The sequence below is a fragment of the Vanacampus margaritifer genome, chromosome 18 (assembly GCF_051991255.1).
Source record: "Vanacampus margaritifer isolate UIUO_Vmar chromosome 18, RoL_Vmar_1.0, whole genome shotgun sequence".
Classification (NCBI taxonomy): Eukaryota; Metazoa; Chordata; class Actinopteri; order Syngnathiformes; family Syngnathidae; genus Vanacampus; species Vanacampus margaritifer.
In genome coordinates, this window is record NC_135449.1 from 2,737,964 (window position 1) to 2,751,445 (window position 13,482).

General features: G+C 44.1%; 2 protein-coding genes across 3 annotated transcripts in view; both read right to left on the reverse strand.

The window, feature by feature from the left end:
* Positions 1-1,713: 1,713 nt before the first annotated feature.
* Positions 1,714-6,765, reverse strand: LOC144038005 (ORM1-like protein 3). Of its 2 annotated transcripts, none has more exons than XM_077550030.1 (4): positions 6,620-6,765; positions 3,635-3,817; positions 2,593-2,744; positions 1,714-2,355 (listed from the first exon to the last, which is right to left on the reverse strand). In XM_077550030.1, the coding sequence occupies exons 2-4, from the start codon at positions 3,806-3,808 to the stop codon at positions 2,220-2,222; spliced, it is 462 nt and encodes a 153-aa protein (XP_077406156.1). In that variant the 5' UTR covers positions 3,809-3,817; positions 6,620-6,765; the 3' UTR covers positions 1,714-2,219. The 2 variants fall into 2 exon arrangements, with proteins under 2 accessions (XP_077406156.1, XP_077406154.1); XM_077550028.1 differs by lacking the exon at positions 6,620-6,765 and adding an exon at positions 4,231-4,461.
* The window catches only part of LOC144038003 (vesicle-fusing ATPase-like), a 47,308-nt gene continuing 40,470 nt past the window's right edge, over positions 6,645-13,482 (reverse strand). Inside the window, exon 23 of the mRNA XM_077550022.1 lies at positions 6,645-6,782. The gene's annotated coding sequence lies outside the window, so the exon portion shown is untranslated. The remainder of the gene's footprint in view (positions 6,783-13,482) is intronic.

Sequence of the window (13,482 nt, forward strand, 5' to 3'; positions counted from 1 at the left end):
AAAAATAAAAACTGGTCAATGCACACTTCCTCGCTCACACACACAATTCTCTTTACCAATCGTGCCAAGTTTTCTTTCTGGCAACGTGAAAGCGCTTTGGAAGAGAATGAAAGCAGATCCATTCTTTTCTTTTTTTTTGGACACTTGAGTGATCACGGCAAATAAATAACACACAAAAAAAAAAAAAAGTCATCCCACTGCCTGGCACGGCCTCGCCGCGCAATCAACGGCCAACCGGCCCAAAGAGCTTCCTCTCACGCTGATCAATAAGCGGCTCATTGGAGTGACTCCTCGCCCTCCCCCCCGGGCAAAGTGCCGAGGCCCGCCAGCGGCCTGCTGACGCTCCATCTTGTTGCATCGATCCGTTTGGGAGGAATCAGGAGCGTCGGGGTTGTTGATGGAACGGAATCATGCCAAAAAGTTGAGCATTTGAGGGCGTGTGACCTTCATTGGAGGTCAGGTGACCTGGACGGCGACTCCCGTAATCGGTGTCAAGGAAGTACGTTGAAGTGATGATCTCGAATGAGCTTTCGAAATCAGGAGGCGAAGTTTAGCTTGGATTGTTTGTGGATGCAACGGAGGGTCTTGTTCTTTGGGGGCGATTTCGGGTCATTGATGTGTTCAAGTGTCCTGGGAATGCTCAGCACTTGTGATTCTGTATGAGCCGTGCACACGCATTATCACGTCATCACTGATGAATAATTCAAATGACACGAGCCATTAAGAATGGAGACGAGAGGTGAATACTTACATGTACGATGTATGCATTTATGATTTCCTATTGACCGAAGAATCCAAAGAATCCTTTGGGGAAGTTCTTTCACCAATGCGGAATGCAAACAGGTGTAGTAATTAATTGTCAATAAAGTTTTTGCTATTTGAAAAAAATAAAATAATGTCATGTAATTCTTTAATGAAGTTGCTGACAGCAAACACACAAGAAAAAAACAAAAAGGATTTATGTTGAAAGTGACATTGCAGCCTGGTTGCTATGGTTACAAAAACATAAAACTGGCCCTCACAATTTACTACCCCAAGAATGATGAAACGTGAAAAGCAGGATGTTCGTATATTATTACACTTATCTTTGTGAAATGCCAGACAGAAAAAAAATGTTATGAAAGGAAAATGAATGACTGAAAAGATTAGATATTGACGTCTGCCTGGAGGTAAACACGGTCAAATGTCACTTATTAATCTTTGCTGCCCTCTGGTGGACATTTTGGCTTCGTGTCTTCCCCACACGGTTGTGAAGACGTCCTGGAAAATTCTGCACTTATTTCATCTTCAAATTCTCACATTTTCCTCCCCCGTAAATTTTTCAATTGTTGCCAATACTTCTACAAGACATTTTTCCCCTGATTCTTCTTGTATGATAACAATTTCTATCCTTTTGGTATATGTCATTTTTATGACCTGATATTTTTTCTTTAAAATTACACAAAATCAATTGCAATTTTCCCTGACCTTTTTTCCCCCATCGTTAAACAAATACTACCGGTTTTCCAATCAAATCCCTGCTCAGGAATCAGGATACTATTGTGCTATGTTAGCATTAGCGTACAAGCTGCTATCACGTTAGCATAAGAGTAAGCAATTGTCATGAGAAGACCAATTTTACCTGTGATTGTCCAGCAGCCAGTGACGAGTGTACTCTACCTGTCGCCCAAAATCGTCCGTGAACCTCATGAGGACAAACACGACACTTAACAATTGTGAGTTTGAAAAATAATTGGTTTTTATACACAAGATCACATGACCACTAACTAACAACTTCCCTTAAAAAAAAAAAAATCAAACGACTCTTCCATTTCAGCCCTTTTAATGGCGACAGCAGGTACGCCGAAACAAACAACAGCAATAATAAGAATAATAAATATGAAATCCTGGACATGAAATGCTACAAAAGCGGCCGATGCATGCTGGGAAGCTCCCTCTACTGGCACGACCGGGCGGAGAGGGCCCCCACCCCCCCCAAACTTCTCCCGGCTCATCGGAGAAACATATGAGAGACGTATGCTAACATGCTAACTAGCATCTAACCCCGTCGGGAACGCTTCCAGTCTGAAAGTCAAAAACATTCCCGCCCTTCGTCCTCGATGGAGGCGTCTCTTCTAGGGCGGGTACATTTCAGGGTCTGATCCCCCCCCACCCTCCCCTCCATTGGCGGCTGAAAAAAACGCCGGCATGGCATGCCCCCCCCCCCCCCCGCATCCCGGTCAGTACTTATTGATCCCGAAGAGGCGGACGCCGTGCAGCTGTGGCAGCTTGGGAATGAGCACGGTGAGCAGCGACACCGTGTTGACCACGAAGTGCACGCGGTCGTATTTGGTGTAAAAGCTGGTGAGGATGTACCTGCGCGACACACAGCCAACTTGCCGTTTTCAATAGAGCATTCCCAGAAAATTGCACTCCATAATGCCGTACACTATAAAAACATAGTGACATAATTAAACAGATTTGATTGCGTCAATTGAATGGCCGTTATGCTGCTGTCTGCTTTGGCCACAAGGGGGCAGTATAAGACGCACAGATGGATTATACGCCATAACGTCAAACAGAATGTAACAATTGAAAAGTTTGATATCTTACAGGACGATGGGCGTGATGGTGAGGAACTTGCGCGAGGCGGTGAACTGCACGCCGTAGTCCATCTGCTCCCAGTGCGTAAGGAGGCGGGCCTTGCCCTGGTCGGGGGTCTCGAAGGGCGTCCCTTTGACGGTGTGCAGGAGCAGGTACATGCACTGCATTTTTTTTTTTCACAAAAATCGCATTTTCAATACATAAAATGCAAATGACAACAACATTATTCAAATGTCCTGGGTGAAGTATTTGCTGCTTGGAAGCACATATCAAAAGTGTTGGGAAATCACTGCTTTTGTAAAGTATAATTGAGTATATTGTTTAAGTTTACAGTTTTTTTTTTTTTTACTTTTGTATTCCATATTTATTTCCATGTGCCTTATTGCAAAAAAAATATCTATATATATTTTAAGTGAGGCGACATGCCACATTTACACGGCAGGGTTAAATATTTGAAATTAGTCCAAATTTACTCATATTTGTGTATTTTTTCTTCTAACTGAATCCATTGTCTAAGCGTTTAAATCAAGATAAAACCCGATAAAATCCCAAAGAATTGGAGCAGAATTTAATTGGAATTGAATCAAATGGTGAGGTTAATGCTCTGCTCTAATGAAAATTATTTTACTCTAGTCATCTGGGTTTTTTATTTTTTTAGCTACAAACAAAATCATCAGTCGCCTTTTTTCTTTTAATAATTGAGATGACCTCCACATACTCGCAGCTCTGCACCCGTGGATTCGTCAATTCACTCCCCCCCAGTTGTTTTGTTGTTTTAAAATGGAGCAAACCTCCATTTTTCATAGAAATACTACAGTTTATTAGCAATTTTTAAATGAATTTTTGGGGGTATTAAATTATTTTTTCCAATGCATTCATAATGGCAAATATGCAGATTTTGGTTAGTTGAGGACCAGCCCTCTAAAGCGGTCAGAAAAAAAAACACTGACTCCGCCTTTGTAAAACTTCGTAAACATGTTGTTAGTGCAAGCAGTGCAGGTCAGCGAGGATGACCTTTTGGACTACGGGGAGAAAGATGATGAGCACCTACCAGGTTGTGGATGAGGTTGGTGAGGGTCCACACCACGGGCACGCTGGCGAAGGGGATGCTAAGCAGGATGACGTGCAGCAGGCCGATGCCCAGGATGTACGACAGCCACATGCCGCGGCTGTTCATCACGCGCGTGTTGGGGTTCACCTCGCTGTGTGCCGTACCCACGTTCATGGCGGCCACCTACAAGTAGTGAAACATTAATCATCAGCCATCCATTTTGGATACAGCTCGTCCTCATTTGGGGCACGGGTGAGTTGTAAGCTCTCTCAGTTGATTTGGAGTCTCCCAGAAAAAAGGGTGGATGATGAAACTAGTGTCCAACTGGATTATTTATATACCACCCTTGGTAGTTGGGACGATTATGACTACTGCGGTGGGCGTGTTACTAAAGACAAAGTAGTAATTAGTCACACCAGCCAATCAGAAGGCAGCATTGGAGGAGGCTGACGTAATAATACTAAAGTCAAACAAGCGACCCCTGACCTGGATATAAAACCAGACGTAAACACTAGAGCTTCTTAACTTGTCACCAGCTAGCTAAAATGGCTACACGGCTTTTTGGCTTATCACCAAAAAAATGGCTTCACACAGACCTGAGCAGGTTCGAGCGGTCCGTTATCCCGGCGTCGGTGTCAGCGAGGCTCTCGCTTACGGAACGACCGCTAGCATCTTCGCGGCGGCCAGAGCGAAGGCTTTAAAAACGCAAATTAAGTAACCGAGAACACACGCGAACACTTCGTTTCTGTCGTCTTTCTCCAGCAGCTGACAACACGGCGGTGTTTAGAGGCCTGACGTCATCTCTACTCGCCCCCGCGTCGCGGTCAGAGTTCGCCCTTTAAGCTTCCGCCTACCCACATGGCTCTCGACTATGATTGGTTGACTTGGGTCACGCGGTCAATACGGGCCAATCACAATGCGTGCAGAAATCCACTGAAAGCGCCTCGTTGAGCAGGTTGACCAGTCACGGCATTACGTTAGTATGAACGCCATGTTGGAGGTGGTATATCTGCCAATAAACTAATGCAGGTAAAGGGACTGAACTTCACAAAGCAACAATGCAAAGTGTACAATGGCACTTACACAAACAAACACTAATACATTTGTGAAAAATATGAATCACATGTTCAGTAAAGCAAATTTGTGTACGGTACACTAGTTATTTAGCAGGTCCACTTGGCTTTGGTTTCCGTGTACCCCTAGTGCCCTGTGATTGGCTAGCGACTGATCCAGTATTTGTCCATATGTCCCCTATAACATTGGCTGTTGATCAATACATTTTTTGTATATTAATATGTGCCCTACGATTGTTTGACGAGCAGTCTATTGTTTGCCTATGTAGCACTGTAATTATTTTTTTTTTTTTTCATGGCTGGCTCTCAGGTTCACACTTGATCCGAGAACACAAAAGGAGGCCTAGTACAACCTTGCCGGCGGCCAAAAATAAAGAAAACAAGAAAAAAAGATGAGTGACAGCTGATAGTCTGCTTCTAACATCAAACATCAACAGTGTCATGTTCCAGATAAGCTCCGCCCCCCCCTCGTACTAATATTCAGGCCCGCGAAAGCCTGAGGCCAAAGGTCGACTGTGTTCTACTGGCATGTGATGTCATGTGACACCCGCAAACAGGTTGGAGCCTCCGGCACAGCGCCGTTGTTGGACGTCGCACATCTGAGCTCTGTTTGTGTGTGTGCGGCGGTGAAATATTCAACTCCTCACAAGTCAGGACAATGTTTGTTTTATGTTATTTTTTTAATTTATTTTTAATTTTCTAGTTTTTAACACTACAATGATTCACTAGCGCCTCTTCAGGCAATATGTAGGTAGGGGACAACACTTGTTTTGGACATTCAGAGAGCTTACATCATCATTATGTGACAATGTAGAAAATTAACGGTTGAAATGTTTGTACACAAATTGTTGTGTGTCTGGTTGTCAATCTAATATATTTTTTTAATTGATTAGTTTAATGTTTTACTATTTAACCAGCAGATGTCACCATAGGCACACTTTCAGCAGTCAACTTTTAACAGCGCAAATGAATTACACACACAAATATAGTTTCCATTTTGTATGAGTGTTTTTCAAGCAGTATTTCAATCTCCAGCACGTGCACCAAATTTAACATTTAAATGCACAAAGGCATGAAATAAAATTTCCAACAAGCTATTATTAATGATGCAGCGGCCGCTGAAAATCATCTGAAAATAAACCGTTCAGTTTTGCTTCTGAAAATGTACCCAAAAGATTTTTTGTACCTTTCTGAAAATTAACATTTTGTATGTTTCTGATATTTTTTAATCTAAGATTTCGAAAATGAACAGTTTGTTGACTTTAAGATTTTTTTTCTTTATACGTTTCAGGGGGGGGTAATAACTTTGCAATGTGTTTGTCTGAAAATTAGCCCAAAATTTTCCCCGCTAAAAATAAAATAAATCATATGTTTCAGAATAATTACAAATATTTTGGTTTTTCAGAAAATCAACAAAAAATATTCAGATAATATTCAGTATTTAGTTTTTTAAAAATGTTTGTTTTTTTGCACGAAGGAAGGTAAACAAAAAATGTTTGTTCCAGAAAATGAAAAAGTATTTTGTACACTTCAGAAAATTTGCAACGAGTAGTTTTGTGTATTTCAGAAATATTTGCAATTTTTCTAGGTTTCAGAAAATTCACCCCAAAAAGTCTGAACCAGAATTTTTTTTATTTGTTTGTACCTTTCATTTTTCTAAAAACATAAAACGTGTTTAATTCAGAAAATTAATGTTTGTTTCTAAAAAATCCTCATGATTTTTTTTTAATTGCAAAAATAATGCTGTTCATGTAAAAAAAAAAAAAAAAAAACATAATAAAAAAAAAACGATTTTAGATGTAACGTAAGATGTTTGACATAATTAACAACATTGTTTGTGTTTCACAAAATGAACCAAAATATATTGCCGTATATGGCAACAGCCCAAAAGTTATGAAATGCAGAAAGTTACCTGCCCTGCTGGCAAGCCATAAAAAGGTCAACAGCGTGTGGCCCCTCCTATCAGCGGGCCGAGGGTGCGGGCGAGGGGGTGGACTTGTGACCCGGGCCGGCTTGTGAAGTGACAGCGGCCTGGGCTGGAAAAGGCTGATGATGCAGGGAGTCCATTATTGGGCCTGGAGGAAGCGGAGGATTAGAACAGCAAAGAATTTCAATAAAAGAAGTGTCTGTTTCGGGTGGCAAAGGGGGGGGGGGGGGTGCTGCGTTACGGTGTGGTTGGGGAGGGGGTGGAGGGACGTCAGGGGGTTCCCCCTTATTGTCCCAGCAGTGATTGAGAGCAAGAGGAGGGGAGTGGGTGATCTCATTGTGGTCGTTGCTCCTGTGTAGGTGCTGCTTATTAGGGGGGATGGCTGATGAGGAGGGAGGGGGGGGGCTGTTGACTCTTCATCTTGTGTGAACAAAGTCTGTGGCATGTAGCCCCCTTCTGTCCCACTGTCTTGGGTCCCCCTTGTTTACGAGTGACATGAATTCCCGCCCCCGTCCTCCCCCCCGCCCCCTCTCAATGACACCAACCTGCACCGCCGCACTTTGTGGGGCTTAAGTGGCCTTTAATTAGGATGCCTCAGTGTCCGGCTCAAGAGTGGCCCACCATCCCTGTGGGACACACACACATTGGGATGGAGTGTTTGCCGCTCTCATGAAAAGGGTTTCTTTTGGACCAAGAGTTCTTGTCACTCTTTGTCCCCGCTCTTAAAAGGGAATCCTGACAAAAGGCATAGATATGATCCCCCCCCCCCCCCCCCCCAAACACTTCCAGGACGTGTTGCACAGAAACACGACAAAAAGCCCCCCGCCTCCAAAATAATACCTTCCTTTAAAAAAAAAAAAAAAACTCCTTAATAAGCCGCAGAAATATTAGACGTTCTTCACAGAAGATAAAGAATATATGCCTGTGAGCTTGTGTAAGCTTATTTTCAATAATATATTTTAATTTCCTTTTCTTTTTTTTTGCATGCGCAGAACGCAAACCAAAGTTTCGTTCAAAGGAGGTACCCCGATAGCGTTTATATAACCAAACATTCGGGTTATAAAAGGGGTAACCCAGGTGTCTTATTCGAGCAAGTAGAAACCCTGTCACAGTTTGGCCTTAGCCCCTGATGCTAGCTAGCTAGCTAGCTCCCTAAAAGGTAAACCATCACCATGGGAGCTAGCTAAAAGGTAAACACGCACCATGGGAGCTAGCTAGCGAGCTAGCACCTGTGGCTAAAGCCAAACTGTGGCAGGGATTTTACTTTCTGAACCTGGATTTGCCACCTCTGACGTCAACATCGTCACTGCCCAATGAGCATCTCAAATGTGATCCTTGTTAGCTCTACAGGCAAGATATGTGTACCTAATAAAGAGGTCAGTGACTACGTTCAAGTAGGCTGACCAATGAGGACCCACTTTCTCCCGTTTTTATTGACATGACATATTTTGAATAGCTTCGAAGTCAACGTGCTATCGCGGCCATGTTGGCGAGCGCCATCACTGATATCACATGACTCATATTCAAGTCATGTGATTTACGAGCGACATATAAAAACGGTTTTTGGCCTTGCGTCCAATCAGCAGCGGGGGGAAGATGTAGAGAACCTTCCAGAAAGAAAAAAACCTCAGCAATTGTACTGCCGAATCAAGGCAACAAGGAAACATGAAGGACTCACAGAGTTTAGAATAATTAGTATTTTTAAAATGTTCCTTATATGGTTTCATTATTTGGCAGACTTTCATGATAAATGAGGGTCCGCTGCATGTCCTAAAAGTATATTTTGTCTTCGTGACTCCAACTACCGGTGACAAATTCCTTGTGTGTTTTTCACATTCTTGGCCAATAAAGACGATTCCGATCCCGATTCTAAGTTTGCCGACAAAATGAGTCATTTCTTGGCGTCCATTGTGCGAGGAGCTTACGGGCCTGAAAGGAAGCGAAGGGGTCTAAAAAAAAAAGGCAACGGATAAAGCGGAAAGATGGCAGCGGAGGGGGCGGGGCCTAGGCGTGTTCACAAAGTTTGTGGCTACAGCTCAGTGTGTGTTGATAGCCTCCTAATCCGGGTTTTATTGGCTGCCTGTGTCCAGCCATGCTGTTGGAGGGAGTGGTGGGTCGGGGGGGGGCTGGCCAAGGGGGGGGGTCAACACATGTCCTCTTTTGTGCTAATACGCTGATTAGGCCTGAGAAAGGGCCGGACCTACTTACGGCCTTTCTCAGGTCACCGTAGAAACCAGCCCAGTAGGGGACCTCATTGACAACCCCCCCCCCCCCCCATCACACCCTCCCCCTGTGCCAGCCCCCCTCAGATGCAAACAGAACCGTAGGCTAGCGTAGGCCGTGCGTGTGTGCGTGAGACATCATTTGGCTGCGACGTTCTTGACCTTAACCGCCGGGGCGGCTTCCAGCCACGTTGGCCCGGAGCGGGGAAACACGCTTCCAGTGTTGTCGGGCGTCCGACCGCAGACCGCGTGGCCCGGGCCCCCGCGCTCGTCAATCAAAGCGTCGTCGTGTCACATTCCCCTCGCGACCAGCTCGTCATCCAAAAAATCCCAACGCTGAGCTCGGCACATTTCTGACGCTGTCGCAATAACGCGACAACGCCGGTGATGGAAAACAGACCTGCAGGCTGCTCGCATGACACATGGACATCCAGGACGGGAGCCCGAGACCGGCCCCGCGTCCCCGTTCTGCGCCCCACTCAACCTCCAGTGGCAGGTCCAGTGGTTCTTCTTCCTCTTTGTTGTCACATAAAAGACACTGTGTGTGAGAGGAGGCTCCAAGGGGGGAACCTTACTGCTGACCTCCACGCTCTGCTCACTGGATGCGCACCCAGATCACTCACACACATGCCAAGAACCCCCTTAAACAGAACCAAAAGTCCCAGTGAACCCAAGCTCCTACGAATGGGACAAAAACCTCCCCTGAATACAACCAGAGCGTCCCACAAAAACAGAACTAAAAAAATGCTGCACTAAAAAGAACCAGATCTCCATCAAACATAACATCCCGCTAAACAAATCCGAACCACTTGTAAAGAGACTAGAATATACTAAAGAGACCAAGAACCTGACAAAAAAAACAAGACCAGCACCTGTCTTAAACAAAATCTGAACCGCCTACAAAGAAGAACCAGAACCTCCTGTAAACAGAAACACCCTTAAACAGATCCAGAAACCGACCTTACACAGGACAAGACCCTCCCTTAAATAAAACCAGAGCATCCAACGAAACCAAACTACAATCCCTCTTAAACAGAACAAGAACCTCCCCAGGAAACAAAACCAGAGCCAGAAGAGAACAGAACAAGAACCTCAAACTATAAACAACCAGGTCCCCCGTAAACAAGCAAACTGACCCAGAAACCTCTGCAAACCTACCCGGAGCTCCTCCAGATGGAACAAGAACCCCCAAAAGAGCTCTGCATTTTCTCCCTCTGTACCCCGACGCTGTCACTTCTTCTGTCCCTTAAAACCAACCAGAACCCTTATAAACGGAACCAAAACTCCACTGGAAACAGAAACTCCCGGGAACAGGACAAGGACCTGCGCCTCACTCCCACAAATACAACAAAAACAAATAGGCCTACTAAGCAAAAGAAGAACCTAAGGCTAAAAATAACCGCAATCCCCCAAAACAGAACCTCCTAGTAAATTCAACCAAACAGAACAAGAACCTCTCACTAAAAACAACCAGAACCGACTAAACAGGAAAAGACCCTCACACTCACAACAACCCAATTTTTTGGGGCAACAAAAACTTGCTTAAGCAAAACAAAAACCTCCAGAACCCCTTTCAAATCTCTAGAACCTCAAACTAAAACCAACCAGAATGTATTAAGCTGGGCAAGAACCTCACACTAAACTAAAAAAAAAATACCCATCACAAGCTGAACCAGAACTCATCAAACAAAAACTCCCACACACAGACTAAAACAAGCTCAACAGAACAAGAACATGTCAGTCCAAACAAAAACCAGAACACCCCTTAAACAGAACCAAAACATTCCACTAAACAGAACAAGAGCCACACACAAAACCATTCCCAAAACCTACGACTAAACAGAAGCAGAACCTACGACTAAACAGAACCAGAACCTGTCTTAAAAGGGTGCTTACCCATCTTTTATGATAATGCGCTCGTCAACAGCGATGACGTGGTCCGAGTCGGAATGAGCTGTTCGGGGACGGGAGCTGTCGACGGGCGCTCCGGTTGCCATCTGGCTGTCGCCCGTGCGGCGGCCCGCCAATCAAAGCGGTGTCCCGTTTCAATAACCAGCCGCAAAGCGCAGGACAAAGCGCAGTCCGCCTGCAGGTGGGGTAGAAGGCTGCCGCCGCAGAAACTTCCCGAGGGCGAGGCCTCCATTTTGTGACGCATCAACATTCTTGTAAGGCACTTTTAATCAGTCATCATTGGAAGTCATGTCAGCGCCTTAGCGTGATCTCATTAAAAAGTCCTGAACGCGTCGCGACCTTTGCTACTTGGAAGGGGATCTCCTCAAAGCTGCACGGCTCATTGATAATAACAATAATCATTATTAAAGACGCGAAAAGATCAACAGGCCCTCGCGACCCGTTTTCATGATCTTAGTTTTACATCGCAGTTTAAATGTATCATGGAAAGAACTCTTAAGAAGTCTTATTTTGGTTGAGTTCCAAAGTGTAGGAGTTCTGCCTAAAATGGCCGACTTCAAAACTGAGAATCAACCGTCGAGACGGTAGCAAAAAGCTTCACCGGGCGGGACGTCACGGTTGAGGGAAGCTAGGCGCTACTTACGCCGCAGCAGCTAGCGAGAAAAGAGCTTCGGCTGACTAGCTAGTGTAGCTAAACACGTTCTAACCGTCGCTTTCGTGGCGGCGAATAAGCCACTTTTCTGACAAGTGTCGTTCTCTGGAAGGTAAACAGGAAAAGAGGGAAAAGCCATGCTAATGGCTAAGCTAACCTAAGATTGACCAATCATCGCTAATTGTTATCACGGTGGCGAATAAGCTACATTACGGACAAGTATCGTTCTCTTAAAGGTAAACAGGAAAAGAGGGAAAAGCCATGCTAATGGCTAAGCTAACCTAAGATTGACCAATCATCGCTCATTGTTATCACGGTGGCGAATAAGCTACATTACGGACAAGTATCGTTCTCTTAAAGGTAAACAGGAAAAGAGGGAAAAGCCATGCTAATGGCTAAGCTAACCTAAGATTGACCAATCATCGCTCATTGTTATCACGGTGGCGAATAAGCTACATTACGGACAAGTATCGTTCTCTTAAAGGTAAACAGGAAAAGAGGGAAAAGCCATGCTAATGGCTAAGCTAACCTAAGATTGACCAATCATCGCTCATTGTTACCACGGTGGCGAATAAGCTACATTACGGACAAGTATCGTTCTCTTAATGGTAAACGGGAAAAGCCATGCTAATGGCTAAGCTAACCTAAGATTGACCAATCATCGCTCATTGTTATCACGGTGGCGAATAAGCTACATTACGGACAAGTATCGTTCTCTTAAAGGTAAACAGGAAAAGAGGGAAAAGCCATGCTAATGGCTAAGCTAACCTAAGATTGACCAATCATCGCTCATTGTTATCACGGTGGCGAATAAGCTACATTACGGACAAGTATCGTTCTCTTAAAGGTAAACAGGAAAAGAGGGAAAAGCCATGCTAATGGCTAAGCTAACCTAAGATTGACCAATCATCGCTCATTGTTATCACGGTGGCGAATAAGCTACATTACGGACAAGTATCGTTCTCTTAAAGGTAAACAGGAAAAGAGGGAAAAGCCATGCTAATGGCTAAGCTAACCTAAGATTGACCAATCATCGCTCATTGTTATCACGGTGGCGAATAAGCTACATTACGGACAAGTATCGTTCTCTTAAAGGTAAACAGGAAAAGATGAAAAAGCCATGCTAATTGCTAAGCTAACTTAAGATTGAGTAGACTTTTCACAGATGTCTGGCTGGAACCGCATTATGCGACATCCAACTTTGAACATTCAATTCATAAGTGTATGGACTCTGGAGAAAATCAAATGAATTTAGCTTTTCTTCTAGACAAGAAAATACAGTTTGCTGCTGCACACAATGTGAATTTAAGAAATTAAAATACGTTGATTATGTAAAAAAAGAAAAAGAAAAACTAATTGTTCATATTGTCATATTTTGAGCAGGTTTTGGGAGGGTTGTGTCCTAAAATACATTTTCAGCACAATACATTAAGAAGTTTTTAGACATGCCGAGGCCAACCAAAAAGGCCTTCGGCATCTTTTTTCTTGCTTTAAAAAAAAAAAAAAAAAAAAAAACTTATTTTCCATCCTTGTCCCAGCACTTTGCCACCATGTTACCAACACTTTCTATCATTTTTCCATTCTCCTCCCATCGTTTTCCTGTCCAGTTTCCATCCTTCCGCCACGACTTATTTCTTTTTCCGTCATCTTATCTCTTCCATCCTTTTGCCTTTCTACTATCGGTCCATTTTCTATACTAGCCATCTGTTTTGTACATTTTTTTTTCTCTCCATAATTTCTATCCATTTTCCCCATCCAATTCCAAAATATTTGCCTCCTCCATCCTTCCCCCTTCTTTTCTCCATCACCTTTTCACCATTTGTACCAATTTGGATGTTGACATCCTCGCGTGTGGGCACGAACATAGCCGGGGCATCGTTTAGGTCTCCCACAAACTACTGAAGGGCGGCTAAAGGTGGCACGGTTCCCTTCCACTAATTTGTGACAACGTGAGTTGCTCCCAAAGTGAGACTGTCTTGCGCGCAGGTGTCAAACTTAAGACCTGGGGGCCACATCCGGCCCACTAAGGCAAACCAAATGTGTCTAATTCAAGTTTCTGGCTA